The sequence below is a fragment of the Ictalurus punctatus genome, chromosome 5 (assembly GCF_001660625.3).
Source record: "Ictalurus punctatus breed USDA103 chromosome 5, Coco_2.0, whole genome shotgun sequence".
NCBI classification, from domain to species: Eukaryota; Metazoa; Chordata; class Actinopteri; order Siluriformes; family Ictaluridae; genus Ictalurus; species Ictalurus punctatus.
This window is the reverse complement of record NC_030420.2, coordinates 624,555-652,060: the sequence shown is the minus strand read 5'-3', so window position 1 is coordinate 652,060 and position 27,506 is coordinate 624,555. Positions and strand designations below refer to the sequence as shown.

The following is a 27,506-nucleotide window of genomic DNA, read 5'->3' as shown; positions in this document are numbered from 1 at the left end:
AACTTCGGGGCCAGGGGTTATGTTTATAAACTTAGGGGCTGTGGGGTTAAGTTTATGTTTATAAACTTAGGGGCTGTGGGGTTAAGTTTATGTTTATAAACTTAGGGGCTGTGGGGTTAAGTTTATGTTTATAAACTTAGGGGCTAGGTTAAGTTTATGTTTATAAATTTAGGTTCTAGGGGTTAAGTTTATAAATTATAACAGACTTAATAACATTGTTGCATATTATTTGATCTTAAATATGTAATTAAATAACGAGTGACATTTTTGTGTCATTATTATGTATAAAATGACTAACTCGGAGCCGTTGTAGATAAAATAGCACATTTATTAAAAAGAAACAGCACACAGTCTGCAGTTCGTGCGCGTTTCGTTTCCCTAAAAGCCCACAGAGTGTCCTGTGTTCAGGAGGCCGAGAGAGCGACAGGGGTCCAACCGAGGAGCGTTAGTCCAACACACACTCAACATTTTACCTCGCTACACACACACACACACAAACACACAAATACACACACAGCTAATCAGCTAACCGGCTAGTCAGCTAACATCAGCGTGAAGGCAGCAGCGTCTTTGGCCGTGTCGATGGCTGTGTTTGGCAAGTGAAGAAATGTTAAAGAGCCGTGCAAAAGAAACAGATCATGACTCACAAGATGGTAAATCACTGAAGAGTGTATTTTAAAAAATCTAAATTAAAAATTAAATTTCAAGGCATCGAAAAAAAAAAAGGCATCGAATCAAAATGGCAACAGATGACAAGCAAGGAGGAAAAGCTTTCAAAATAACAGCAGGCAGTGCAAAAAAATTCACCAATAAAAACCATTAAAGTAGAATCAAAATCAAATCAGAAATCCTGAGGAGAAAAAAGCGACTACGACTAAAAACACAACCAAAAAAAAACCCTCAATCAAATCATTAAATTATAAAATATACAGAAAAGAAAAACCCCGATCCTGTAACGAGCCTCTGTTTCACCGCCAGGCAGCGCCTTTATAACAGGCCTGAGAGGGCGTGTCCCAGTCCATATATGGAAATGCGGGTGTGTCCACTTCCACATATGAAAATGTGGGCATGTGAACCCATATGTGGAAATCCAGGAGTGTCTGAATCCATATTTGGAAACGTGGGCATGTCCGAGTCTCAGTGTGTGTAAATATGGGTTTGTCTGAATCCATACATAGAAATGAAAGCATGCCTGAGCTTTATATGGAAATGAGGGTGTGTCCGAGTCAATAGATGGAATAGTGGGTGTGCCTTGGTCTATACATGGAAGTGGGCTGTGCCCAAGCCCATACATAGTAAGATGGGCATGTCCAAGTCCATATATGGAAATGGATGTGCCTGAATCCATATATGGAAACATGTGCGTGCCCGTAGGAAGCAGGATGTTGTTAGCATTCTCAGTTTAATTCTCACGAAAGCTACCTTTTAAATTATGATTACTCAACCAGTGAGTTGATATATGGTTAAATCCACACCCACATACCCCGCCCTAGCCACGCCCACCAGCCTGCAGTCCGCACACAGCCCCTCCTCCCTGTACCCGACAGCAGTGAGGTCTCGCCTCAACAATTAAAGAGCAAAATAATAAAAGCAATAAAAACATGAGCTACAGCAAACGTAACAACGACAAGCACAATATTATTCATTAACCGTATGGCACACGCTAATCAGTGTGACTCTGTACCACCACACACACACACACACACACACACACACACCGTACAACAAGTTCACTTTGGTGCTGATTATCGCTTCTGAAATGATAAAAGGTGCTTCACGTGATTCCTTTCTGATGTTAAAATAAACAAGCAAAGAGAAAGAAGCAGACGTCGTACAATCAAGAGTAAAAAAACCAACAACAAAACAACCGCAGGAAATGGATGGAGAAAAACATGTTAAAGCACCCGGCAATTATTGGTAGCAGGCAGCCACCAATTAGAACAACTCCGTATGCAAAACGCTAACTGGTGGCTATTGACTTTCAGTTACACGGTTAGCAGCATTAGCATTTTATCTGAACCGTTTCTTTAATACGATGGACGGTGCAGCGACGTTCGACCACCAGGGCGGCGACAGAAACACACAATGTAAACGAAACAAACATGACGGGTAGAGCCTGTAACTTCACCAGCGGGTTGGTGTGCGTGTCTCTGTGTGTGTGTGTGTGTGTGTGTGCGCTTGGACCTATAGTGCACTATGTAGTGACTAGTACGCTGAATCCAAACTGATCCAAAACAATTAGGTTGTTTACTAATATGAGGAATAGGAGGCTAAATCCCAAATAGCTCCTCACTGGACAAGTAGTGCACTAACAAGGGATTATAATCCCTTACATACCCCTATGTAGTTCATTTAAATAGGCATGGCGAATATAGTATAATTATATAATATATAGTATAATGTATAATTACACGACATAGGCTTTAAGTGTAAATACGCTACACCCTACGTAGTGCACTACACGTCCAATACAGTTCAATTTGGATCCAGTTCTCAATTCCCTACACAGGTGCTCTAGATATAAGATGGGGTTCACCTACACGTTCACACTGCTAGGGATGGGTACCGAAACCCGATATCGATACGCTCTGACATGATCGGTTCTGCTTACGGTACTGGAGAAATTAAGAAAATATATTTCCTATTTATTATTGCTAAATAAACCTTATCTTGCATGTTTTATCTCACCAGCCATTTATAATTCTTAATAATATTAAGACATTGGTCTGTATTTTCGTTATTCGCAATCCAGAAGTGAGATCTCTCGTCCGCGGAGGCAGTCTATCACACGCAACACCAAAACTCCCGCTTAATACGCAGAGAGACGCAGAGTGTTCGACTGCCTAGCTAGCTCGTCTCTGGTTGCCCCATCTACGTCAGGTATGTACGCTAGCAACCTTCCCATATAACAATGGTGTATAATCAATCATCACATACCCGAGGTCTCTCGCGGCATTGACACACTGCTCATCTCCGACACTGACGACGTTTACACGGACAGCAGTAATCTAATTATTGACCTTGTTCTGAATAAGACAATATTCTGATTAAGGTGTTTACATGAGTCGCTTTTAGAATATTCCTTTCATGTTCCTGTTTTACGTGTTATAGAACAGAGACTACGTTTACACGGACAGCAGTAATCTAATTATTGACCTTACTCTGAGTAAGATAATAATGTGATTAAGGTGTTTACATGAGTCGCTTTTAGAATATTCCTTTCATGTACATGTTTTAGAACATGATTAGATGAACAGCCCGCGTCATTACGTCATTACGTCATTGCGCCACGCCGTCCGCCGTCCCTCCAGAATTAAACGTATCAACATACAGTTGGTCTTCGTTATGGGACCGTATACAGTTTTGGGTGTTTTTATTCATAATTTTTTACGGACGCTTTAAGTGCAGTTAATTATTAGTCGTGCTGTACGTGCAAATAGACGATGGCTTGAAGCCGTGGGCTGCGTCTCAAACCGCGTACTTACCGTCTACATAGTAGCCGAGATACATGTATTTCTCCCCACTACAGGCCTATAGTAGGAAAGTATGCGGTTTGGGACGCAGCCGTGCTCTCTTGCTCGCCGTAAAATGTTGAGAACTGCCGCGTGTGATCGTGTCCTGTCGGAAAATACGGTGAAAACTCTCACACGACATTAATAGTGTGATTAAGGTGTGTACATGTCTGTAATACACGTCGATAATGCGACTAAAACAGGAACACTCCACATGTCTTAATTCCATTAGAGCTTAATCCGAGTATGACCTTAATCAGATTAAGGTCAGTAAAAATTGCTGTTTACATGCGAGTTTCTTAATCAGAGTATGGTCTTAATCGGGTTAATATCGGATTATTGTCCGTGTAAACGTACTGTCCGATCCGACATCTTTTTGCTCATTAAAGTCATGTTTAATCAACATTGTTCACGCCATTTAAAATAAATGTAGGAATGTAAATAAAAAATTTAATAAATGTAAACCCTAATTGGTTTGCTTACCTTACGTTGAAATGATGATGATTTCATCTGGGTGAGACGACAAGACGCGTTCAACATATTTTCTACTTGTTCTTAAAATTATTTTTTTAAAAATTGATTTTACATTTCAAAAAATAAAGCAATGTTAATTCTGTTCTCAATTTGTTTCTTCTTTTTTCATAAAAAAAACACCACGACACAAAGTACCGATAAGGATACCGTTAAAGTACCGGATGGATAAGCAGTATCGGTGAGACCTTAACGATACCCATCCCTACACACTACACCGGGTTGAGTTTCTGTACACTACATAGTGCACTACATTTCTATTGGGGAACATCACATCCGGGATTCTGTTGCTGCATTTATATACGCTTTAAAACGAAGGAAACCGGATCGAATAAACAATAAAGGATTAAAACGTGGGCTAAAGGGAGAGTCGTGTGAAGGTGTGTGTGTGTAAAAGTGTGTAAAGTTTACAGCTCTGTCATGAAAAGAAAAAAAACAACACTTGATGCTGCACGTTTCCCGCCGTTTTAACGATTGCATAGCTGACGAGTAATACGCTGGAGCGCCAATACTTTTGCACTGGAGGGTAATGCAGCTAACAAGCAATGGAAGCCTAGAGCTACCAGATTAGCACTGTGCACGAAATCTGCATGTGTAAATTTTTTTAATAATAGAAAATTCCTTTCGCGTTCAGGTTGTTTAAGGTTCGAGGAGACGTCACACGCACGTCGAGCGCACGTCGAGCGCACCACGCTAAACCGGTGGCCGTAAGCGGACATTACTTCTTAGCATTGTAGCTCCAGTGCAAAACTAAAGCAGAGAACCTCACGTGAAAGCGAACATGTCTGTGGTGAAAGAGAACGCCGCGCTGAACTGCTCCTCTAAACCGAAATCTCACCGCCTCGTCTTTCTCCTCCAATCACAAAGCAGTATGAGACACAGTCCCGCCCCTGTCACTTCCGGTTTGACCAGATGAATCAGTCCACCCCTCCCCCCAACCCCAGCCCCCAGCCCCCACCCCCATATCTCTCTCTCTCTCTCTCTCTCTCTCTCTCACAGGCGGCAGAGGCAGAACAGTGTAGGGATGAACACTCCGAAGGCCACTAGGATGGGGAACATCAGGCTGCTGTTATCGGCCGCATACGGGTTCGGCGTTCTGGGCCCGGACCGGACCTGGTTTTTCGGAGACTGGGACGTGATCTTCTTCACCGTCTCATCTCCGCCCTCAGGGTCCTCTTCCTCTTCTTCCTCTTCCTCATGCTTCTCCAGGCCGGGGTGAGGCTGCAGCTTCGGCACGTCTGACAGGAGAACAGAATGAGAGTGTTAAAGCAGGGACGGGAGGATGCAACTTGCGGAGTTTTTGTGCTTTTTTTTGCCGAAAACGACTCAAGTCGCAATCGCAGGAAATAGTTGTGCGCGCTCTTTCGCAGTGATGTTTGTTGGTTAACGAGAGCGTTTAGCTGTACTCAGCTTCGGCTGAATGCATGTTGTGATGACGTCGCGCGACGTTTCCTTGATTTTGCGTTAATTTTTGCGATTCTGTATAACATCTAGAAAATCAGACCTCATCTCACGCGGCCACACAGATACTAGTTCTTATTATCTCAGAACTACACTACTGCACCGCACTACCCTCGGGCCTTGATGCTCACCTACAAGACCTTGTCTGGAACAGCGCCCCCTACCTCAACTCTCTCCTGAAGGCTTACGCTCCCTTACAGTTAACGACCAATCCCTGATATAGTGCCTACTCAGCGAGGTATGAGGTCCCTTTCCAGAACCTTCAAACTGACCGTCCTTCAATGGTAGACTGAACTTCCATCCTCAATCCGGACAAAATATACACAAACTAGCAGCTTAATTTAAACCCCGTGACCCTGACCAGGCCGTTACTAAGGATGAACGAATGAACGCTGTAAATGCATCACGTGATCTCACGCGGTGGTTTAAATCATCAAAGGGAATGACGAGTTTCAAACATCCTTATTGATCCCCAGTCACGCCTTTCGGCGGCCATCTTGGATACGTCATTTACAAGACCGGGGGCTTCATTTTATAAACCATATCAGCTTAAATGCTACGTATTTTATCTAATGGAGCCAAGGTAACGGTACGGGGTAAGCCAAATCATTTGCATTGCATTTCCTCACCTTCAGGTTTCCCTTTCATCACGTACAGCGCACACACCTTCGGATTATCGTAGTAACCCTGCGTGTGAGAGAGAGAGAGAGAGAGAGAGAGAGAGAGAGAGATGAGGACAAGAACACACACTCTGAACAGAGTAAGAAAAGTTAAATAGGAAACAGAATAAAACCAAATAGAGACAGACAATAGACAATAGTAAGATTAGATTGAAGCGTCTGGGAGAAGAGATACGCTTTCAGCCTCTTTTTACAAATGATAACCGAGGGTGCGAGGGGGATGTCCAGTGGTAAGTGATTCCATAAAAGAGGGGCGGAGACTGAAAAACCTTCTATCCCCCTTAGTTTTTAAACAGAATTGGGGGGCGTACAGAAGAAACCTATCAGAAGATCTTAGAAGTCTGTTCGATGAATGTGGTGTGAGAAGATCTTTGAGATAAGAAGAGCTTGATCGTTAAGAGTTTTAAAGACAAACACCAGAATCTTAAACCGAATCCTAAAACGGACCGGGAGCCGATGGAGCGATGCTAAAATTGGGGTGACACGATCAAATTTCTTTGCCCTTGTCAACAGCCTTGCAGCTGCATTCTGAACCATCTGGAGACGAGCCAGAGACGACTGAGGAAGACCCGAGTACAATGAATTACAGTAATCTATCCGCCATGTGATAAAAGCACGGATAACCTTCTCCAAATCTCAGAAAGACAAAAATGTCTTAAGTTTAGAAATAATCCGAAATCGATAAAACTTTTCTTAACGACTGAATTTATTTGCTTGGTTAAGCATAATTCTGAGTCCAGGACGATACCGAGGTTCCTAACCTGGGAGGAAATCGAGGGGAAATGGTTACGGAGCTCATTAATGAGACGGGGGGGGCAAAAACAATCGGTTTTGTCTTCATTAAGTTGGAGAAAGTTATTTGTTAACTATTTTTTAACGTTGTCGAGACAGTCCAACAATGGCTGAATGGAGTCAGCAGCTTTCAACGGAACGTACAGCTGGCAGCTCCTACAGAGAAACAGGGACAGGTCTGAGAACTGTGACGTGAAGGAAGAACGAATGGCTGTTACTTTATCAGCAAAAAGCATTAGAAATCTCTCACAAAGTTCACACGTAGGTCTATGATGGCGTGTAGTGGTTAAATGACCATGCTTCAAGCCTGTCTGAGCGAACGAGTATTATCATCCAGCCAGTAATAAGATTTACGATTTGGTTGTTTCAGCTTGAAAGGGGCAATGGAGTCTAAAATATTAGAACAAAATGTGTATAATAAGGCAATCAAATCGTCAGGGCCAGAAGAAGACGCTGCAGCACCCAGGATAGACGTTTCATCAGCATTAGCTCGATAACTTTCACTACTGAGAGGCAGTGAGTGAATTAATAACACAGGAGTAATATCCTGAAGGCCTAGTCACGACGGCAGAGCTCACAGCATGGACATTAAATACAATGGGCTCGTGATCAGAGAAGGAAGCATCTTCTATATTAACATCATCAACAGCGGTTCCATATGACAATATAAGGTCTAGAGTAGCACCAAGGACGTGTTGCCTGATTTATATGTTGAATAAGACCAAAGGAATCCCAGATATTACAAAATTCAGTAACCACGGGTCGACCAGGGCAGCAGACATGCACATTAAAATCACCCGATAATAACAAACATCGTACAGCGGAACAATAGAAGTTAAAAAATCACAAAAAGCACTTAAAAAGGCATTGTCCGGGTTAGGTGGCCTACAGATCAAAGCACAGAACAGCGTGGAAGAGGTCGACTCCAACACAACACACTGCACCTCAAACGACGAGTAACTCCCAACAGACACTCTCCGAATGTTCAGTGACTGTCTAAAAACCATAGCAACCCCACCGGCCTTGCCAGAAGACCTTGGAGTACTGATAAAACAACAGTCCTGTGGACAGAGTTCCTCGAAGACGGTTGACTCACCAGGACTGACCCAGGTCTCCGTCAGGAATAAAACATCCAGGTTACGTCTGGCAGAAAAGTCGTTTAAAATAAAAGTTCTGTTGCACACGGACCGAGCGTTAATTACGGCCATATTCAGAGGAGACTGAGGTAACGAGGTCAGACCCACAATTAGCCCCGGCCACATCACCCTGAAGTATAGGTATATTGTGTGAAAGTCACTGAAAAAATAAAATAATAATAAAGTGTTAAACTGAAAAGTGTTGCAGGATAAGTCCAGGTGAAGAACACATATAAAACACACACACACACACATTCTGATGTTGTGACAGTGAGGTGTGTGTGTGTGTGTAAGTGCGTTTCTCACTTTGATGAACTCGATGATTAGTTTGCCATTGAAGGTGGACACTTCCCCCTGAATACTGAGTTTCCCCCTCTTTATGGTGAATGCTATGATCTCATCGTGAGCTGTGCTGTGACCAACACGGTCAAAAATATCCAAATCCTTCACCACCACATGACCGTTAACCCTCACATCAAACACCTGAGGAGAGAGAGAGAGAGAGAGAGAGAGAGAGAGAGAGAGAGAGAGAGAGAGAGAGAGAAGAAAACCAGACAGAGACAGAGAACTCAAACATATCCAACATTTTTCCCAGTGAATAAACACGTTATGTAAATGTCATAACACAGTCAGGGGAACACAAATTAATAGTGTGTGTGTGAGTGTTTGTGAGTGTGTCTGTTGGTGTGTGCGTGTGTTCTCACTTTCTGCTGTGATTGGGCGAAATACACCTCGGCGAACTTCATCACCAGGATGTACTCTCCCTCGTCCCGCATCGGCACCTCGTACCCGAACGTGTCCTCGTTATAGCGCTCCGTCTGATACAGCACCTGATCCTCCGGACTCGAGCGCAGGATCGGCAACCGCATCCCATAATCCGACGCTGCCGTGACAACACACACACAACACGTTAAGATGAATACACTACATTTATTGTGGGAATTAGCGTAACTGTACTGTGTTTGTATTTCTCCTCCTGCTTTCACACGTGACATCACGCACGTTTTAGTGAAACTTTGAAACCGAGGGTGCCAATACTTTAATCGCCATTCAACCAGCAGGCATGCGGCGTGTAAAGGTTTACGGCGACGTTCGCGGTGGCTGAAGGTGAAGTGGACATGTAGTGAACAGGAAGCTGTTTAGAGTCAGACCTCCCCTTGACGTCCGGTGGGTTTTAACGCTGTGGGTTTCAGGATGTAAACTGAAATTAACCAGCCATGACAAAACATTCAACTGCGTTATAACTTCACGATAAAACTCTAACATTTCCCCAGAAGTCCTGCAGTAAAACACCGCCACTCGTAAAAGCAAAAAATATTTTAAATAAACGCGGTTCACGTCGACAATAGTCCTGTAAAACTTTGAGTTTGACCAATCAGTGACGTTCAGCATGATAAGCCCCGCCTCTATAATTCCTGGTCTGCAGAAACCAGGAAGTGAAATTATCTCTGGTGAAGACGCAGATATGTGAGACGCACACTTCTCACTTGGTGGTGGTGGCGGTGGTGGTGGTGGTATGTGTGTGTGTGTGTGTGTGTGTGTGTGTGTGTGTTTGTGTTTGTGATAGAGAGAGAGAAAAACGCTGTGTTTTGCATTTAAACAAATCAGCAGGAAGTGTGTAAGGATTTCTAAGACTCTCTCACCTTTTCCCATTTTGCCTTCCAGCGGGTCTTTTTTGTAATGAATGCCGTGTGTGTCGGTGTGAGCGTCTCCTCCTGCGTTCACCGCCCAGATCACACGCTCGGCCAGGTTAACCACGTCGCCCTCGGCCCGGTACCGGTCTGCCAGTATCGACATCGCCGCCACGATGAACCGGATCACCCACGGTGCCGTGACCCGCCGCATGGCCTCTCGCTCAGGTATAAATTACTGAATAAATAAAGAAATAAATAAAGCTGTGCAGGAAACGAAGGAGAGGAAGAAGGAACATAGATCAGGGTAACATCTCAGACATGCATCACGTGATCATAATTAACATGATGAATCAAATAACAGATCAGCAGCAGCAGTGTGGCTCTTACTGTAAATGCAGATGTGTCCCAGATGTGTAGAGGCCCAGATGATGGTGTTCAGGATCTCCTGTGTGTTAATTTGGAGTTATTATACACAATGTGTATGTTCCTGTGTGTGATTTTAAAACACTTCCTCTGTGTCTGCCATTAATATATTACAGGTCTCTGAACTGTAGCTCTCTCTCTCTCTCTTCTGAAGATTTCCTGCATACAGTCTTCACTAAAACATGAATCATCAGCTCAAACCCGCTCCCGATATCGTGCACGGCTTGTCTGCGTTCTGTTTTAATTCATTAATAAACGTTAAAGCGCTGAAATCTCGATCATTCGGTCCATTAAGGGCCGCTCAGTGTGTGTGTGTGTGTGTGTGTGTGTGGAGTCGGTGCAGGTTGAAGGAAACAGACACAACCGAACAGGATGGCTGCGCAACCGAATGGGCGGGACGTGACCATGGTTCAGCCAATCGCGAGCGAGTACAAACCGCGGCACGTGCAAGCCAGTGTAGGCGCTGACCAATAGCAGCGCACGGACTACGCAGAGGGCAGCCAATCAGGTTCAGGCCACAACGCTGACGGAGCAATTCAATACAAAAAAGAGTGGCGATGCTAAAGAATGTTAGCATCTTTACAAAATGTTTACATTTTAATAATAATAAAAAAACAACAACATTTTTTAATAAACAGTAAAATCACATCATATATATCTATAGTTGTAGGAAATGTATACTATTTTATACAACTGTGAGAAAAACCTCAACAGTTGAGTTATTACACATATCTGCACAAAGTTCTCTTGTTGAGGCTGAGGTGAAATTACTGGACAAACTTAACAACAACAACAACAACAACAACAACATACGTAAAGTCGCAATACTAATAACATTAGATCTTTTCTAATCTTAAAATTAAATATGACATTAATAGAAACCAAATTCTATCTATACAAGTTATAGAATTATACTATATGGCCAAAAGTATGTGCACCCCTGACCATCACACCCATATGTGTTTCTTCTCCCAACTGTTACCACAAAGTTAGAACACAATTGTATGGAATGTCTTTGTCCCACAGCCACGCCCCAAAATCTAGTGGAAAGCCTTCCCAGAAGAGTGGAGATTATTAGAACAGCAAAGGGGGAATAAATCTGGAATGAGATGTTCAACAAGCACATATAGACGTGATGGTCAGGTGTACACGTACTTTTGGCCAAACAGTCTATATATACTCATATACTACTGCATGAAAAAAGGGTCAAACTTATTATGTTATGTTATTATGTTATTACACATGTCTTGCTAGTCTGAAGTTCTTTTGTTGAGGATGAAGTAATTTAATGTAGATACACAAACACACAGACGGAAAAAAAATACACTAGTGACCACAAAGACGTTTAAAAGGTCTTTGTGAGACATTAATTAGACATCTACACTTTGATTACATTTTTATACACCTTTTTCCCCCCCAGAAATATAATGATATACAAGATTTAAACTTAATATAAACAACAAAAAAATGAGATAAATAAGGACGTCTTTATGCAGACTCTTTTAAGTCAGACAGAGCAGATTGAACGAGTAATGCATGTCGGCGTTTACTGAGCAGTTAAATCCAAAAATATCACTACAATAAAATACAGCTGGACAGAACATACATCTCATAGAATAAATATGTGTGTCTGTTTATACATACATACATACATGTTTGTATATTATGTGATAATAAGGTATTGGTGTGGCCTCAGAATGCAAAACTGGCCTAATGTCTATATCATGCTTTTTTTTAAAAAATTTTAAAATTTTTACCAATCAGTCATTTTCCCAACATTACAATAACTTTTTTTTTGTTTTTCCATTAGTAGTATCTAATGTGATGTATTTGATTATATAAAAATTGTTATGTTCATTAGTATCATCTTATGTGATTATATCATCTCAGTGATTATGACGAGAGCTCCTATAGCGAGGGTCTTCACCATGTGTGTGAAGCTAGAAATAGTGCAGACCCCTGACTGACCAAACATACAGGAATAGTCACTGAATTATCCTAAAACTTGTAAGACAACAACCTAATGTGAGACAACTCTGAAGTTGATTCTCTGAAGACCTCTTCTTCTTCTGCTTGATGTCTCTACCAGTCACTGAGTCATTGAGCATTTCACTGGATTTCTGTTTCTCCAGGAAATGACCTTAACCTCATGACAGCAGTTTGAAGAACTATACATCACAGCACAGTAAAATTCTTTTCATATCCCAGCTTGTTAGGAAGCTGGGGTCAGAGCGCAGGGTCAGCCATGATGCAGCACCCCTGGAGAAGATTAAGAGTCCTACTCAGCTTGAACCCCTGACCTTCTGATCAGCAACCCAGAACCTAAACTGTTGAGCCACCACTGCCCATTGTCACCATTGTGTCTCTAGATTGTGTAAAAGTCTTTTGATCCATCTTGAAAATCCAGTCTGGTGGCCAGATAACATGGTCGATCACCTTTAGCACACAGGAACAGGTAAGTGGGGTCTTGTTATAGTAAATAAGTGATAAGGACATAGCAATACAGACTGGACGTGCTGATAATGAATGATTTACTGTTATATTTCTGATGTTATTCTCTGGTCCTCGAGTGTGGTTAAATTGAAAAGGAAAATGGTTTAATTTGTATATTACAGTGTGTCTCTATATTTAAACAGGCAGAGAATGTGGTTTCTCCAACCCACAGACTATACACAGGTTCATACAGGTGTACACACACACACACACACACACACACACACACACACACACACACACACACACACACACACACTCAACATAGTTTAATTGTGCTGTGCCTAAATATGGCAAAATTCATTTAAAAAAAAGAGCACCAAACAAAAATTCACAATGTCATGTATTTATATCATCATGGGGACATTTAAACCTCTCATTGTGATAAAAACCTGCACACTCATTCACATTCACCAATCATAGAAAGAGGAGTAATTCCAGATAATGCTTTTAAAAAGCATCATTATTGTTAAACCTTTTTAGATATTGCGTTTAGAAAATCCATTAAGCATTAAACAAAACCTAGATTTTGTGACAATAGCTTATCCATAAAGAAGAAAATGATCCCTACTTTCCCCGCAAATATCTTAAATAATTAATTTCTCCATTCAGAATCATAAATGACACTGAACACATGAACACAGCCTGAATGAAGACTGACAGTTTTATGGCTGTAACCGTGAACTCGCTGTACCTGCGCTTGTCCGCCAGAGGGCGCTCACATTAGTAATAGACGCACGCTGCTAGCAAGTTTGTTGGACGTGCGCGCTGCTGGCGTTGCAAAAGGCGGAAGACGTTTACACTTCCTTATTCTGGGGAGAAAAAAAACAAAGCGCGTCAGCTTTTAATTCGTATCATATTTGCATCAATGTTCCTGAATATTGATTCATGTTCACTTCATTTCCTCACTCTGTTTTTGTTTTACAAATTATTTAGCGTGAACTTTACGGCTCGAGAGGTGAATTCCGAAATTCATCTCCCCCCATAAGTGAAATTGGTTTGCTCTGTAGGAACTCGCTGCTCTGGTTCAGATGAAAATACTGTGAATAATGATTCGTTTTGGTAAGATATTAAAGCGCAGGTTTATTGATTAGATAAAAAAAAACTTTAGCATGTTCACTATAAGCAAGGAAATAAAATATAATAAAATACCCGCTCATACAGTGTGTACGTCCGGGCGTCCAATCAGATGAGTCCAACGCAGCAGAGTGCAGTGAATGAAGGAACTGACAGAATCCAGGACACAGTGGAGAACATCATCTCTACTGCACTGCTTACACAGTCAACAATCATCCAACAATCATCAACAATCATCAACAATCATCATACACCTGACTTCATGCTCATTCTGGCTCATTCTATCCATTTAAAGAGATTTATGGTTTAAGGTAGAGACGGGAAATATGGCCGAACAAAACTGCAGCATTCTCACAAGGAAAAAAGTACCACATTTAAAACACCCAGAACGACTGAATTACACTTTAATGTAATATCTACAGACATAAATGAACACAGGATAGATTATCCACAGATTTCACAGATAAAGAAGGTGATCTGTGGTTCTAGACCTGTTTCACCAGTTTAAGGCCACACACCCTTCATCATGACTGACAGACACACAGGCCACGCCTCATTCTTTAAGACTGACACACACAGGCTTCATTTGATGATACTGATGGACACAGGGCCCACGCCTCCTTCACTGAGACTGACAGACATATAGGCCACGCCTCCTTAAATGGGAATTACAGACACATAGGCCACACCTCTTATAATGAGACTGACACACATAGGCCACACCCCCGTCACAAAGACTGACACATAGGCCACACCCACCTCAATGAGATTGACAGTCTCATAGGCCACGCCTCCTTCACCGTGACTGACACTCTCAGGTCTGTAAACAATAAACCCAAAGTAAAATAAGATGAGTTGTGTCATGTGACCAGCAGGGGGCAGCACGACCCTGTGAAAACTTTAAACATCTCTGGTCCCATGTACTATGCTTGTTGCCATGACAACACCAGCATCCTGCTCCATCACTGGGAGAGTCATTGTTCTCTTCCTCCTCCTCTATTTCTTCTTCCTCTCTCTGTTCCTCCTCTTCATCCTCTTCTCCTTTTCCGTTTCTCCTTTTCCTCTTCTTTCTCTACTTCATGTGCGTCCTCTTCCTTCTCTCTCTCTCTCTCCATGCCCCTCTTCATCCTTCAACCTTCCTCTTATCCTTATATATTGTTCTCTTCCTCCTCCTCCTCCTCCTCCTGTCTTCTAATCCCACAGTCAAATCATTAAAGAGGTGATGAGGCAGAATCATGAATTATTCATGTACTTTATTTGCTATAATTTATTAAAATCACTATGTTACATCATGAGTGCAGAGGTGTTTTTGGCATGCAGGAAATTTAACAGATTGCATTTCTACGACAAACACGTGACGAGATAACGACAAATCGCCATAACATCAAAATGACAAAACGTCGACGCCAAAACGACGTACACACAGACACGGAGATCAGACGGCGTTCAAGATTCAGAGATTTGTTTGGTCGTTTTAATTTATTCAGGAAACGTCTCTGTGAAGTATTCGGGCTAGAATAAAGTCTGCGTTCCAATACGGCTTTCTTTCGCACCCTCGTTCACTTCCCCTTGGTTGAATGCACTTGTCCGCCATCTTTAATACCTCTACTGAATTGTGTGTGAAATATTGAGAATGACACAATTCCATTTATCAGCTTAAGTTAAACTCAATCAGTCGATCACAGACTTTATTATGGCATCACCACCAGACTTTTTTCCCCATATATTGCTGAACATCCTGCTTCGCATCAAATGATGAGTTTATCTGCACAGTGTTGTAGTTTAGCTAATGTTAGCCTGCTTGCTTATGAACTTGGCTAGCTATGTAACATGAGATAGCTACTGTTGGAGACTAGCTAGCTGGCTAACGTTAGTAAATTGCTGTGTTTAGGTATCTGGCTTTTATTAAATAATTGTCAGATTGTGTAATTCAGCCCAAGATTTTATGCTAATCCGTATATCGTAGGTGATTCACACGTCCTGGTGGGTTGTTAGGGGAAGTTAGCGAGTGTGCACTAGAAGCGTAGTAAAACGCAGACTAAAACTGCACTGCCACATGCGCTAGGTGATAATGAAGAAATTAAAGTAAAGATTGACCTCAAGTTTGTGTGGAAAGCAATGAATTATCCACCGTTCGAAACGACCCAAACGATTTCACTCATGAGCAGCAAGAATGAAATAAACAAAACAGTTTTGTCCAAAAATTAAACGCCCACAGTTTTACCTCAAGATATTTTCAGTTGTAGGTTTCTGCTGTTTGCTTCTTTAGTTTTGTACTGAAGTTAGGAGGCTACCTTAGCTAATAAGTAATAGTAGCATATCGCTACCAGTTTAGCATTGTGCATTAAGTCTGCATGTGTAAGTAAATCTACAGTTCAAAATCTTCAAAATCTCTTTCTTCCTCAGAAAGTGGCGTGGTAATAAGTGTATGTAAAAAATGTAAAATTTTGACATTATATGTGTAAAAAAAACATCAAAGAATTAACACTGAGAAATTGAAAGCACATGCACTTAGCAAAGCTCATATCCCGTTAGCATTAAAACAAAAAAAAAAACAATATTGATAAAAACAAAACTTTATAACTGAACACTGAGCTAATTCTTACAACGGCTATAATGTAATAAAAGCATATTTTAATTTAAAACGTTTGCAAAGTGACAAACATATTGCAGTATACGCTTCATCACCACCACCAGGGGGCGCTTTATGAATCAATGTATAAATGTTCAATTGCAGTAAACCCTTTCGTTACTTTTATATATATTTCTTATATATTATTTATCGAGGCTGTTATGTACAAATTGTGTTAGAAACGTGACGTGATAAAGATGAGTTAAGATCGAGTGGACGTGGATTAAAGCCAAACTTTGTGGACTTTTTATTTTTTCGCTGCACTGTCCCTTTAAGAGTCTAGAGGAAGTGTAGAGGAGGAGAGGGATGTGACGTCACACATCAAGACATCTCTCACTTTAAAGGCACACTCTGTGATTTCTGAAGAATAAAGTGGCAGTGATGCAGAAGTCTCCCCCTGCATAAGCTTTAACATTGCGTGTAAACACTTTAATCCTCCTGGAGATATAATGAGTGATATTAAACTATCACAGAGTACGACTTTAAACTAACGCTAGAACACATTCGGGACACTGCCTCATACTCCTCAGACTCACACTGATACACAAACAAGACAAATTAAGACAGACACAATATTGCCGTGATTAATGAGAGAACCGAGGTTCTCTACAACGTAGATGGACATGAGACAAGGTTAAAAAGTGCAGAAACACTCAGCTACAACGTGTGTGTGTGTGTGTGTGTGTGTGTGTGTGTGTGTGTGTGTGTGTGTGTGTGTGTAGGTGTGCGTAGGTGTGCTTTCTTCCAGTTTTTCTTATTCTTCATTCAGGCTCATTAAAGCTTTTCTTTACAGCAGTGTTGTCGTTATCGTCGGAGCCGGGCTAAAACGTTTTCACGTGTGGTTTCCTGTGAGATGATCGCTGATTGGACGATCTGAACGGATGCATATCGATCAGTCGTGCACGTGATAAAACGTTTTAACGTTCCTCGTCTCGTCTTGTCTCCTCCAGCCAGCAGAAAGTAAGGGGTCAGGATTTAGTGTGCAGTGCGCAAAAGTTTTGGCTCCTTCATCGGGACATCATGCGCACAAACTCTACACAGAAGATGAACAAAGAAACATGGATTAGAACGTATTTGTGGATATTTAGCAATTTAACCTTCAGCTCAAAATGATCTGAGCATCGCCTGTAGGATAGAAATATGAGGGTCCATGAAGCAAAGGGCTCCGCAATTTTTCTCATTTTGTTAGAGATCGAAAGCGCAACCCAGCATTACCAAAGTTATTACACTTGTAAATAACATCAACTGGAATCTTATGGCAATTTGAATTCAAAAACTGGATGGAAAGTTCAGAAATTAAAACTCTGGTTTAAATAAATAGCCAAAAATATTACTGCACACGTTTAAATAATGTGCCTAAGTTTTAATAGTTTGTTTGTGAAATAAATTTGTACTGAGGGGAGCGTGAATTTATTTATTTATTTATTTATTTATTTAAACGTTAAATGGGACTGTAAAGCGTTTGAGAGCAATAGGACCGAGTGTGCACAGCCTTCACCCAAACACTATAGAACTACTGACTGGATAAATATTTTATATTTTTATGTATTTCTCTTTGTATTTATGTGTTTGAGTTGGAAATTCTACATATGCCTTCCAATAAATAAAAATATTCATATAAATATTTATAGAGCATTGTTCATGCACACAGAAGCTCAAAATGGGTGTAAAGATCAAGTAGTAAACAAATAAATGACAAAAATATTTAAATATACTAAAATGTATAACAAATATATCAAATGAACGTAAGATATTTGAAACACACGTATATAATAAAATGACACAGATTTAATTAAAAATAATGAAAGAATTAATAAAATGTTAATTTAATATTTATTAGAGCTTCACAGGGATGATGAATTAGTCGATATAAACACGAGTGACTCACATTTACTGTAATATTTCAGTCAGGTGCTTATTTTTACCACTAAAATATAAAACATCCAGTTATATTATATATTATATTTTAGAAATAAAATATAATCTCATGCCATTATGGAAATCTCTTGGATGACAGATCATTTTATTTTATTTTTTAAAAAGTTATTTATTCTGGCAGCATGAAAGATGAAAATGTAGTAAACAGTAATATATATATATATATATATATATATATATATATATATATATATATATATATATATATATATATATATATATATATATTATCAAATAAAAACCAAAAGACAGCGGTAAACCATGTACCTGATCAATACTGATGAAAATCTGAGGTAAATATATTTTTTAAAAATCTCGGTTCTTACCCTCAAAGTCTACACGTCCATCACCATTCAGGTCGATATCTTTCAGAATGTCCTCCAGGTCTCTATGGCCCACCTGAAATACACCATATACCATGAAAATATACTGTATACCCTGAAAAAACCCCCCCAAATATTTCACATTAATGGCAAACTCTTGTGCTATTCATCACTTTAGAAGTTTCAAAATGGTGGCTCCCATGGAAGTTTGGTGATCAGTCAATGCTAACTGTAATTACAATGAATTGAAGTCATTTAGAGTCGTTTTTTAGTAGTTTACCAACACATCTGAGGTAAATGTTGATTTTTCGGATAATTCTGTCACATTTCCACTCTCGCTGTGTCTTTACATTGTTCATATTAGAAAATGAATTAACAGCTACATGCTAGCTAGCTACAGTTTGAGCCTCATTTTAAATTCATAAATTCACACACTCACCTGGTGGCCTAACAGTTTCCTCATGGCTTCCCTCAGCTCACTTGTACTGATCTCTCCATCACCGTTAGTGTCAAACTGCCGCAAAAATGTAAAAAAGTAAAATAAAAATGATATAAATATCATTATGAAGTTATGAGTTATGAAGAATATGCTTTATATCACAAAAGTAGTGTGTATTTTTTCTCCTCACCTCCCTGAAGGCGTTTCTGAGCTCCTTCACTCCGATCATATCTGCTGTTTCTGCCAAAAGCTTCGGTCCCATAAGTCCCACAAAGTCATCGAAGTCCACATGACCTCCCACTAATGCGCGCACACACACACACACACACACACACACACACACACACACACACACACACACACACACACACACACACACACACATCATCCTTCCAAAGCCATCAATTTTCACATGACCTCACAGTGAAACATCAGTACAATCACACACTCACGGTTCATGTTGAACTGTTGGCTCAGTTCGATCAGCTCCATTTCAGTGGGCATGTAGCCCATCGTCCTCATACAGTTCCCCAGGTCTTTACAGCTGATAAAGCCATCCTTATCTTTATCAAACTCTTTAAAGGCTTCACGGAGTTCTATACAAACACACACATACACACACACACACACACACACACACACACACACACACACACAGAAACAAACAATGAGAACTTATTTTAAACCTCGCACTAAGTAAACTAAGTAAACACAAAACTAAGAATAAATGCAAGATGCTAACTATATATAATCATGCCCATTACACACTCGCTATAATCACACTTTTATAATATAATTACACACTGATTATAATCAGACACTTTATAATCACACTCTCTGAAATCACACACTCTATAATCACACTCTCTATAATCACACAATCTATATTCACACAATCTATAATCACACACTCTATAATCACACTCACTATAATCACACACTCTATAATCACACAATCTATAATCACACTCACTATAATCACACACTCTATAATCACACACTCTATAATCACACTCACTATAATCACACACTCTATAATCACACAATCTATAATCACACTCTATAATCACACACTCTATAATCACACTCACTATAATCACACACTCTATAATCACACAATCTATATTCACACAATCTATAATCACACACTCTATAATCACACTCACTATAATCACACACTCTATAATCACACAATCCATAATCACACACTCTATAATCACAAACTCTATAATCACAAACTCTATAATCACACTCTCTATAATCACACACTCTATAATCACACTCTCTATAATCACACTCACTATAATTACAAACTCTATAATCACACACTCACTAAAATCACAGTCTGAAATCACACACTCTATAATCACACAATCTATAATCACACAATCTATATTCACACAATCTATAATCACACACTCTATAATCACACTCACTATAATCACACACTCTATAATCACACAATCCATAATCACACACTCTATAATCACACACTCTATAATCACACAATCTATAATCACACAATCTATATTCACACAATCTATAATCACACACTCTATAATCACACTCACTATAATCACACACTCTATAATCACACAATCTATAATCACACACTCTATAATCACACTCACTATAATCACACACTCACTAAAATCACAGTCTAAAATCACACACTCTATAATCATACACTCTATAATCACACAATCTATAATCACACAATCTATATTCACACACTCACTATAATCACATACTTTATAATCACACACTCTATAATCACACAATCTATAATCACACTATAATCACACACTCTATAATCACACAATCTATAATCACACAATCTATATTCACACACTCACTATAATCACATACTTTATAATCACACACTCTATAATCACAGTCTAAAATCACACACTCTATAATCACACAATCTATAATCACACAATCTATATTCACACACACACTATAATCACACAATCTATAATCACACAATCTATATTCACACACTCACTATAATCACATACTTTATAATCACACACTCTATAATCACACAATCTATAATCACACACTCTATAATCACACAATCTATAATCACACAATCTATAATCACACACTCACTAAAATCACAGTCTAAAATCACACACTCTATAGTCACACAATCTATAATCACACACTCACTAAAATCACACACTCTATAATCACACAATCTATAATCACACTCACTATAATCACACACTCTATAATCACACAATCTATATTCACACACTCACTATAATCACATACTTTATAATCACACACTCTATAATCACAGAATCTATAATCACACACTCTATAATCACACACTCTATAATCACACAATCTATATTCACACACTCACTATAATCACATACTTTATAATCACACACTCTATAATCACAGAATCTATAATCACACACTCTATAATCACACACTCTATAATCACACTCTGTAATCACACACACTAAAATCACAGTCTAAAATCACAATCTATATTCACACAATCTATAATCACACAATCTATAATCACACACTCTATAATCACACAATCTATAATCACACAATCTATATTCACACAATCTATAATCACACACAATCTATAATCACACACTCACACAATCTATAATCATACACTCTATAATCACACACTCTATAATCACACACTCTCTATAATCACACACTCTCTATAATCACTGTCTATGTCTGTACTCACCCTCGATCTCCTCAGGTCTCAGCTCTCGATCCTGCACAAAGCAAAAAACAGTGAGAGTTTGTATAAAAACATGTGCGTTCAACAGAAACACACACACACACACACACACACACACACACACACACACACACACACACAAATGTGACCAGGCAGTGTACCAGCATCCCCTGGTTAGCAGCATGTGGCAGCTGAAACGCACACAGTATCTCCATCACACCTCCACGTTACACACAGCCATATACACACCTGCCTCTAAAAAACAGCCTGTGTGTCTGTGTGTGCTTGGGGGTGGGGTGGGGGTCTGTGTGTGTGCATGTGTGTGTGTGTGTGTGTGTGTGTGTGTGTGTGTGTGTGTGTGTCCATGAATACTGATGCGTGCAAAGCCTTTAAAGGCCATGAAAGAGAGAACCACAAAGAATAGAGACGCGTGATGTAAGAGATGAGTGGAAATATTACACTAAACAGTCAGACAGATAAACAGACAGAGAGACAGACAGTAATAGTACACCTACAAAGAACTTCTAAAGTGGCCAATTATATTGAATTGAAACACAGACACAGACACACACACACACACACACACACACACACACACACACACACACACACACACATGCACACACACACACACACACACACAGATGCACACACACGTTATGAATGTCACAGTGCAGAGAAATATTTCCATTAATAAAAATAATCATAAGCCAGTTTTCCATTCATCCATCATAAGTGTTTACTGAGCACTGACACTTATACACCTATACAGTACATACACACACACACACACACACACACACACACACACACACACACACACACAGAGTGAGAGAGAGAAAGAGAGAGAGAGCGAGAGAATAACTCAATACTGGCAGAAGTCACAGTGCTGAATGCTGTAATTGTATCACTGATATTTTGAGAGCAGCCATTTTTAAATCCCATCCGCTCATCACTGATCTCACCCAGGAAGTGACACAGGAAGTATTTAATTATTCAATTCTCAAAAACTGTTGGAAAACATTGCAGCGCATCCGTCTGAATTCAGCACCAAGAACTGTTTCATTCCATCATTTATCAGCAATCTGTACAATATAATTACTATTTTGACTTAGTACAGTGTGTTCTGATTGGCTGAGGGCAGTACAGTGCGTTCTGATTGGCTGAGGACAGTGCAGTGCGCTCTGATTGGCTGAGAGCAGTAAAGTGTGTTCTGAATGGCTGAGGGCAGTACAATGCGTTCTGATTGACTGAGAGCAGTACAGTGCGCTCTGATTGGCTGAGAGCAGTAAAGTGCGTTCTGATTGGCTGAGGGCAGTACAGTGCGTTCTGATTGGCTGAGGGCAGTACAGTGCGTTCTGATTGGCTGAGAGCAGTGCAGTGCGTTCTGATTGGCTGAGAGCAGTGCAGTGCGTTCTGATTGGCTGAGAAAAGTACAGTGCGCTCTGATTGGCTGAGAGCAGTACAGTGCATTCTGATTGGCTGAGAGCAGTGCAGTCCGTTCTGATTGGCTGAGAGCAGACATAAGGCATGTGCTGGGGATGAACAGAGCTTTATTGAATGGCAGTTTGATTAGCACTAGCATGGGGAATTTGCTAATTGTGTTGTTATTGTGTGCGTGTTTATGCATGCACTGATTACTAATTTCACGCCATAATCCACAGGGAGCAGGTTACCACACACTCACACACACACACACACACACACACACACACACACACATACACACACACACACACACACCATTTCAGTGCTGCCACTGAACAAAAACACTGCGTCACACATTAACACCTGTACATATTAACTAAAACTAGATTTTTCAACGTTAAGCTTTATGTGCATGGGTCAGTTTTTCTGTGTGTGTGTGTGTGTGTGTGTGTGTGTGTGTGTGTGTTCTGGACAGTAGTAGGAGGAGTGTGTCTCTCATTCAGACATGCATATTAGCGTTCTCACAGCAGGAAGCCAGGCCGCTAATCCAAACATTCATTAATAGTGGATTCTAAAAATAAACACACACACACACACACACACACACACACACACACACACACACACACACACACACACACTCACACACAGCTGGGTTTGTTAACAAGGGTTTCTAGAGTAGCATGTTCTCGTGGGGCAAACAGGATGAGTGTAGAATCACACTCGGGGGAAATCTGTCTTTGTACTTTTACACACTGAGTCACTTATTCTCAATACCACAGCAATGCAACACCAAGTCCAATCCAGTTAGATCAGATTCTAAATGACACTTTAAATGATAACAGATTTAGATTACACCAGATTTCATTTAGAGTCTAGTTTTGGAAAATAAAAGCAGGTTTAGTTAGATTAGGGTTTAATTAAGACATTTTGGGATCTGATCTGATTTTGCTTACAACAGGTTGGAACAGACTAATATTGGACTAGAGTTAGATTAGATTAGAACTTTATTTTAAATCAGGCTTAACGCTAGCTAGTGTTAGATTCGGCCAATGTTAGATTGAATCTGACTTTAAAATTGAACTACAGTTAGATAAGACCAAGTGTAGATTGTTAGTCCTAAAATTGGACTGGTGTTAGATTAGACCATGTTTATATTAAATCAGTCTTAACCCTGGGCTATAGTTAAAGTAGACCATGTTTAGATTATATCAGGTTTAACACAGGACTAAAGTTAGATTAGACAAAGTTTAGATTACATTGGGTTTAAAATTGGACTAGAGTTAGATTAGACATGTTTAGATTATATCAGGTCTTTATCAGTTTGATGTGAAGAAGTGATGAAATCCTGACACGTCCACAGCACTGTAACGTGTAACTCTTAAATACGGAAAAATTAGATTAGATTATTTTTTAAATTAACCTTCAATGATTGAAGAGCACTTATATCATAAAATTCAAACAAATTTCAAAGCTCTATCAGTGGTGATGTGGTCACAGGGAGCCACTGCCACCCCGGGCCACCCCGGGCCACCCCGTAACTCCGCCCTCTGATCTCAGGCCAGCATTTTGTAAGCTTACCGCTAACTGAGATAAAACATACATCCATTTCTCTACAGAAATATTCTGAATCCTCCAGAACTGAACGTGATGTGAGCGAGAAGCGTTTTTATGTATGATCTCTCTCTCTCTCTCTCTCCCCTCTCTCTCTCTCTCTCTCTCTCCCTCTCTCTCTCTCTCCTCTCTCCCCCCCTCTCTCTCTCTCCCCCCTCTCTCTCTCTCCCCCCCTCTCTCTATCTCTCTCTCCCTCTCTCTCTCTCTCTCTCCCTCTCTCTCTCTCTCTATTTCTCTCTCCTCTCTGTCTCTCTCCCTCTCTCTCTCTCTCCCTCTCTCTCTATCTCCCTCTCTCCCTCTCTCTATCTCCCTCTCTCCCTCTATCTCTTTGTCTCTCTCCTTCTCTCTTTCTATCTCTCTCCCTCTATCTCTCCCTCTCTCTCTCTCTCTCTCTATCTATCTCTTTGTCTCTCTCACGCTATCTCTCTCTCTCTTTCAGACACACACTGTTTTTTTTTCGAGGTCACACACACACACACACAGGCACACACACACACACATGCACACACACACACACACACACACACACACACGCACACACACGCACACACACACACACACACACACACACACACACACACACACACACAGAGATGCACACACACGTTATGAATGTCACAGTGCAGAGAGAAATATTTCCATTAATAAAAATAATCATAAGCCGGTTTTCCATTCATCCATCATAAGTGTTTACTGAGCACTGACACTTATACACCTATACAGTACACACACACACACACACACACACACACACACCATACACACACACACACACACAGAACGTGATGTGAGCGAGAAGCGTTTTTATGTATGATCTCTCTCTCTCTCTTTCAGACACACACTGTTTTTTTTCGAGGTCTCTCTGACCTTGTTATGGTCTTCTGGGAAATGAGTTATGACGATGGCGGTGTATTTTTGCCGAAAGCGGAGATTGATCTGGGAAAAACGTGAGAGAACAGCGCAGTGACGGAAATACGGAGAAGCTTGAGAGTGAAATAAAGATAAATATAGAAACAGCTGTAAAAAAAAAAAAACACAGGAGAGAGCAAATGTCATTTTCACACAAAGACATTTCACTCGTTCTTCTTGTGAAGACAAACTGCAGGAGCATCTGTTCACAACGCAAGCTGAGAGTGTCACACACACACACACACACACACACACACTCACAGCCTGAGCCACTGATTCATGGTGTGAATTAGAGCGACAGGCAAAACAACACACGGCCAAACAGAAGGTTTTTCCCATTAAATTATGCGTGTGTTCTCATTTGCTAACCCAACATTATATCACACACACACACACACACACACACACACACACACACACACACACTGTTAATAAGAATAGTCTGGACAAAAATAAAATGCATACAATGTTGAAAAAATGCAATTCATCAGCCAAAAAAAATGTCCTGTGTGACGTTCCTCAGCTTAGCACTGGAGCTACAATGCTAATGCAGCTAATCAGTAATGGAAGCGTGTAATCTCCGCTTTAGCGTGTGTCACATCACAGGTTTGTCTGTTTGACTCAGGTCCTGATTTACTAAGACCCCAAATAAAGAAACTAGATCGTGTGTACAGTCTGATCAACTGCATGCATTTACATGATGTCACGTGTAAACGATATTTAAATGAGTTTCTTTCTTTTTCTTTGCGTGTGCTAATTCTTTCCCGATAGCTGTGATGAGTTCAGAAAAACTTAAACTAGTGAACTTAAACTAGACCTAAAGTTTAGTGCTGATTAAAAGCACAGAGTCAGGTTGAAAATTGTTCTGCATCACGATTTGCATAAAATGCTAACTTTAATTATGCAGTAAATAGTTGTTTAGCATCAGGAGGTGAACTAGCAGCTACGCTGAGAGGAACATGAGAGGAACATGAGAGGAACATGAGGAAAAGTCCTCCATCTTTATCTAAATCTTTATTTAACACTTTACATGAACTGATGTAATTATTCATTAAACTTACTTTTAATAATAATTAAATATAATCTAATCATAATATAATAATTAAAATAACTTCATTTAGAAAGTGCAGGTGCCATAAATCTCGGTAGGTGTTCATTCTATAGTTTAAGTGTTAATTCAACTTTCAAAGTGTTACAGTAGGCGTTCAGGTGTTAATAACCTAATCCAGGTGTTAATTCTATATTACAGATGTTAATTAAGCACTGCAGGTGTTCATTCTGTACTGCAGCTGTTATTTAAACAGTCCAGATGTTAATGCTATATTGCAGGTGTTAATTCTTTACTGTAGGTATTATATAACCAGTCCAGATGTTAATGACCTAATCCAGGTGTTAATGCTATACTGCAGGTTGTTAATTAAGCTCTGGAGGTGTCTCAGCACCGTCTCTGCTCCTCACCTGTCCGAACACGGAGTTGAGAATAGGCCGCAGTTTGAAATCTGAGTCGGAAGATGCTGCGCTCGTGGAGGCTGCGGGCACCGGTGAGCACGAGCTGCCCATGTCGGGGTCGCGCGCTTGTCCCCCGGCTCCGGATGTCCGCCGGTGCGTCCGGGGGGACTGGAAGAACAGAAGCGAGGTGGAAGAGGAAGTGGAGGCCGTCTCTTCCGAGCCCTCGGAAAAAGACCGAGTCCGGTTGGGCGCGCGAGCACCGTGAGCGTGTTTCGTGCGTGGCTCGTGAGGCAGGTCGTCCCGCGCGGACCGG

General features: G+C 40.4%; 2 protein-coding genes across 3 annotated transcripts in view; both read right to left on the bottom strand.

Moving 5' to 3' along the window:
* Positions 1 to 307: 307 nt before the first annotated feature.
* mlec (malectin) lies at positions 308 to 9,957 on the bottom strand. Its single transcript, XM_017466931.3, has 5 exons — positions 9,756 to 9,957; positions 8,817 to 8,995; positions 8,419 to 8,595; positions 6,134 to 6,191; positions 308 to 5,281 (listed from the first exon to the last, which is right to left on the bottom strand). The coding sequence occupies exons 1-5, from the start codon at positions 9,955 to 9,957 to the stop codon at positions 5,037 to 5,039; spliced, it is 861 nt and encodes a 286-aa protein (XP_017322420.1). The 3' UTR covers positions 308 to 5,036.
* Positions 9,958 to 14,972: 5,015 nt separating this feature from the next.
* Positions 14,973 to 27,506, bottom strand: part of cabp1a (calcium binding protein 1a) — a 13,111-nt gene continuing 577 nt past the window's right edge. Inside the window, exons 1-7 of one of the 2 annotated variants that reach the window (XM_017466911.3) lie at positions 27,203 to 27,506; positions 21,797 to 21,827; positions 19,524 to 19,667; positions 19,262 to 19,371; positions 19,072 to 19,146; positions 18,636 to 18,708; positions 14,973 to 17,404 (exon numbers count right to left, since the gene is read on the bottom strand). The exon at positions 27,203 to 27,506 is cut by the window's right edge and continues 577 nt beyond it. In XM_017466911.3, coding sequence (XP_017322400.1) covers positions 17,379 to 17,404; positions 18,636 to 18,708; positions 19,072 to 19,146; positions 19,262 to 19,371; positions 19,524 to 19,667; positions 21,797 to 21,827; positions 27,203 to 27,506 — 763 coding nt within the window. In that variant the 3' untranslated portion in view covers positions 14,973 to 17,378. Of the gene's footprint in view, positions 17,405 to 18,635; positions 18,709 to 19,071; positions 19,147 to 19,261; positions 19,372 to 19,523; positions 19,668 to 21,796; positions 21,828 to 21,954; positions 22,042 to 27,202 lie in introns of those variants that run through there. The other variant, XM_017466913.3, reaches the window with a different exon arrangement.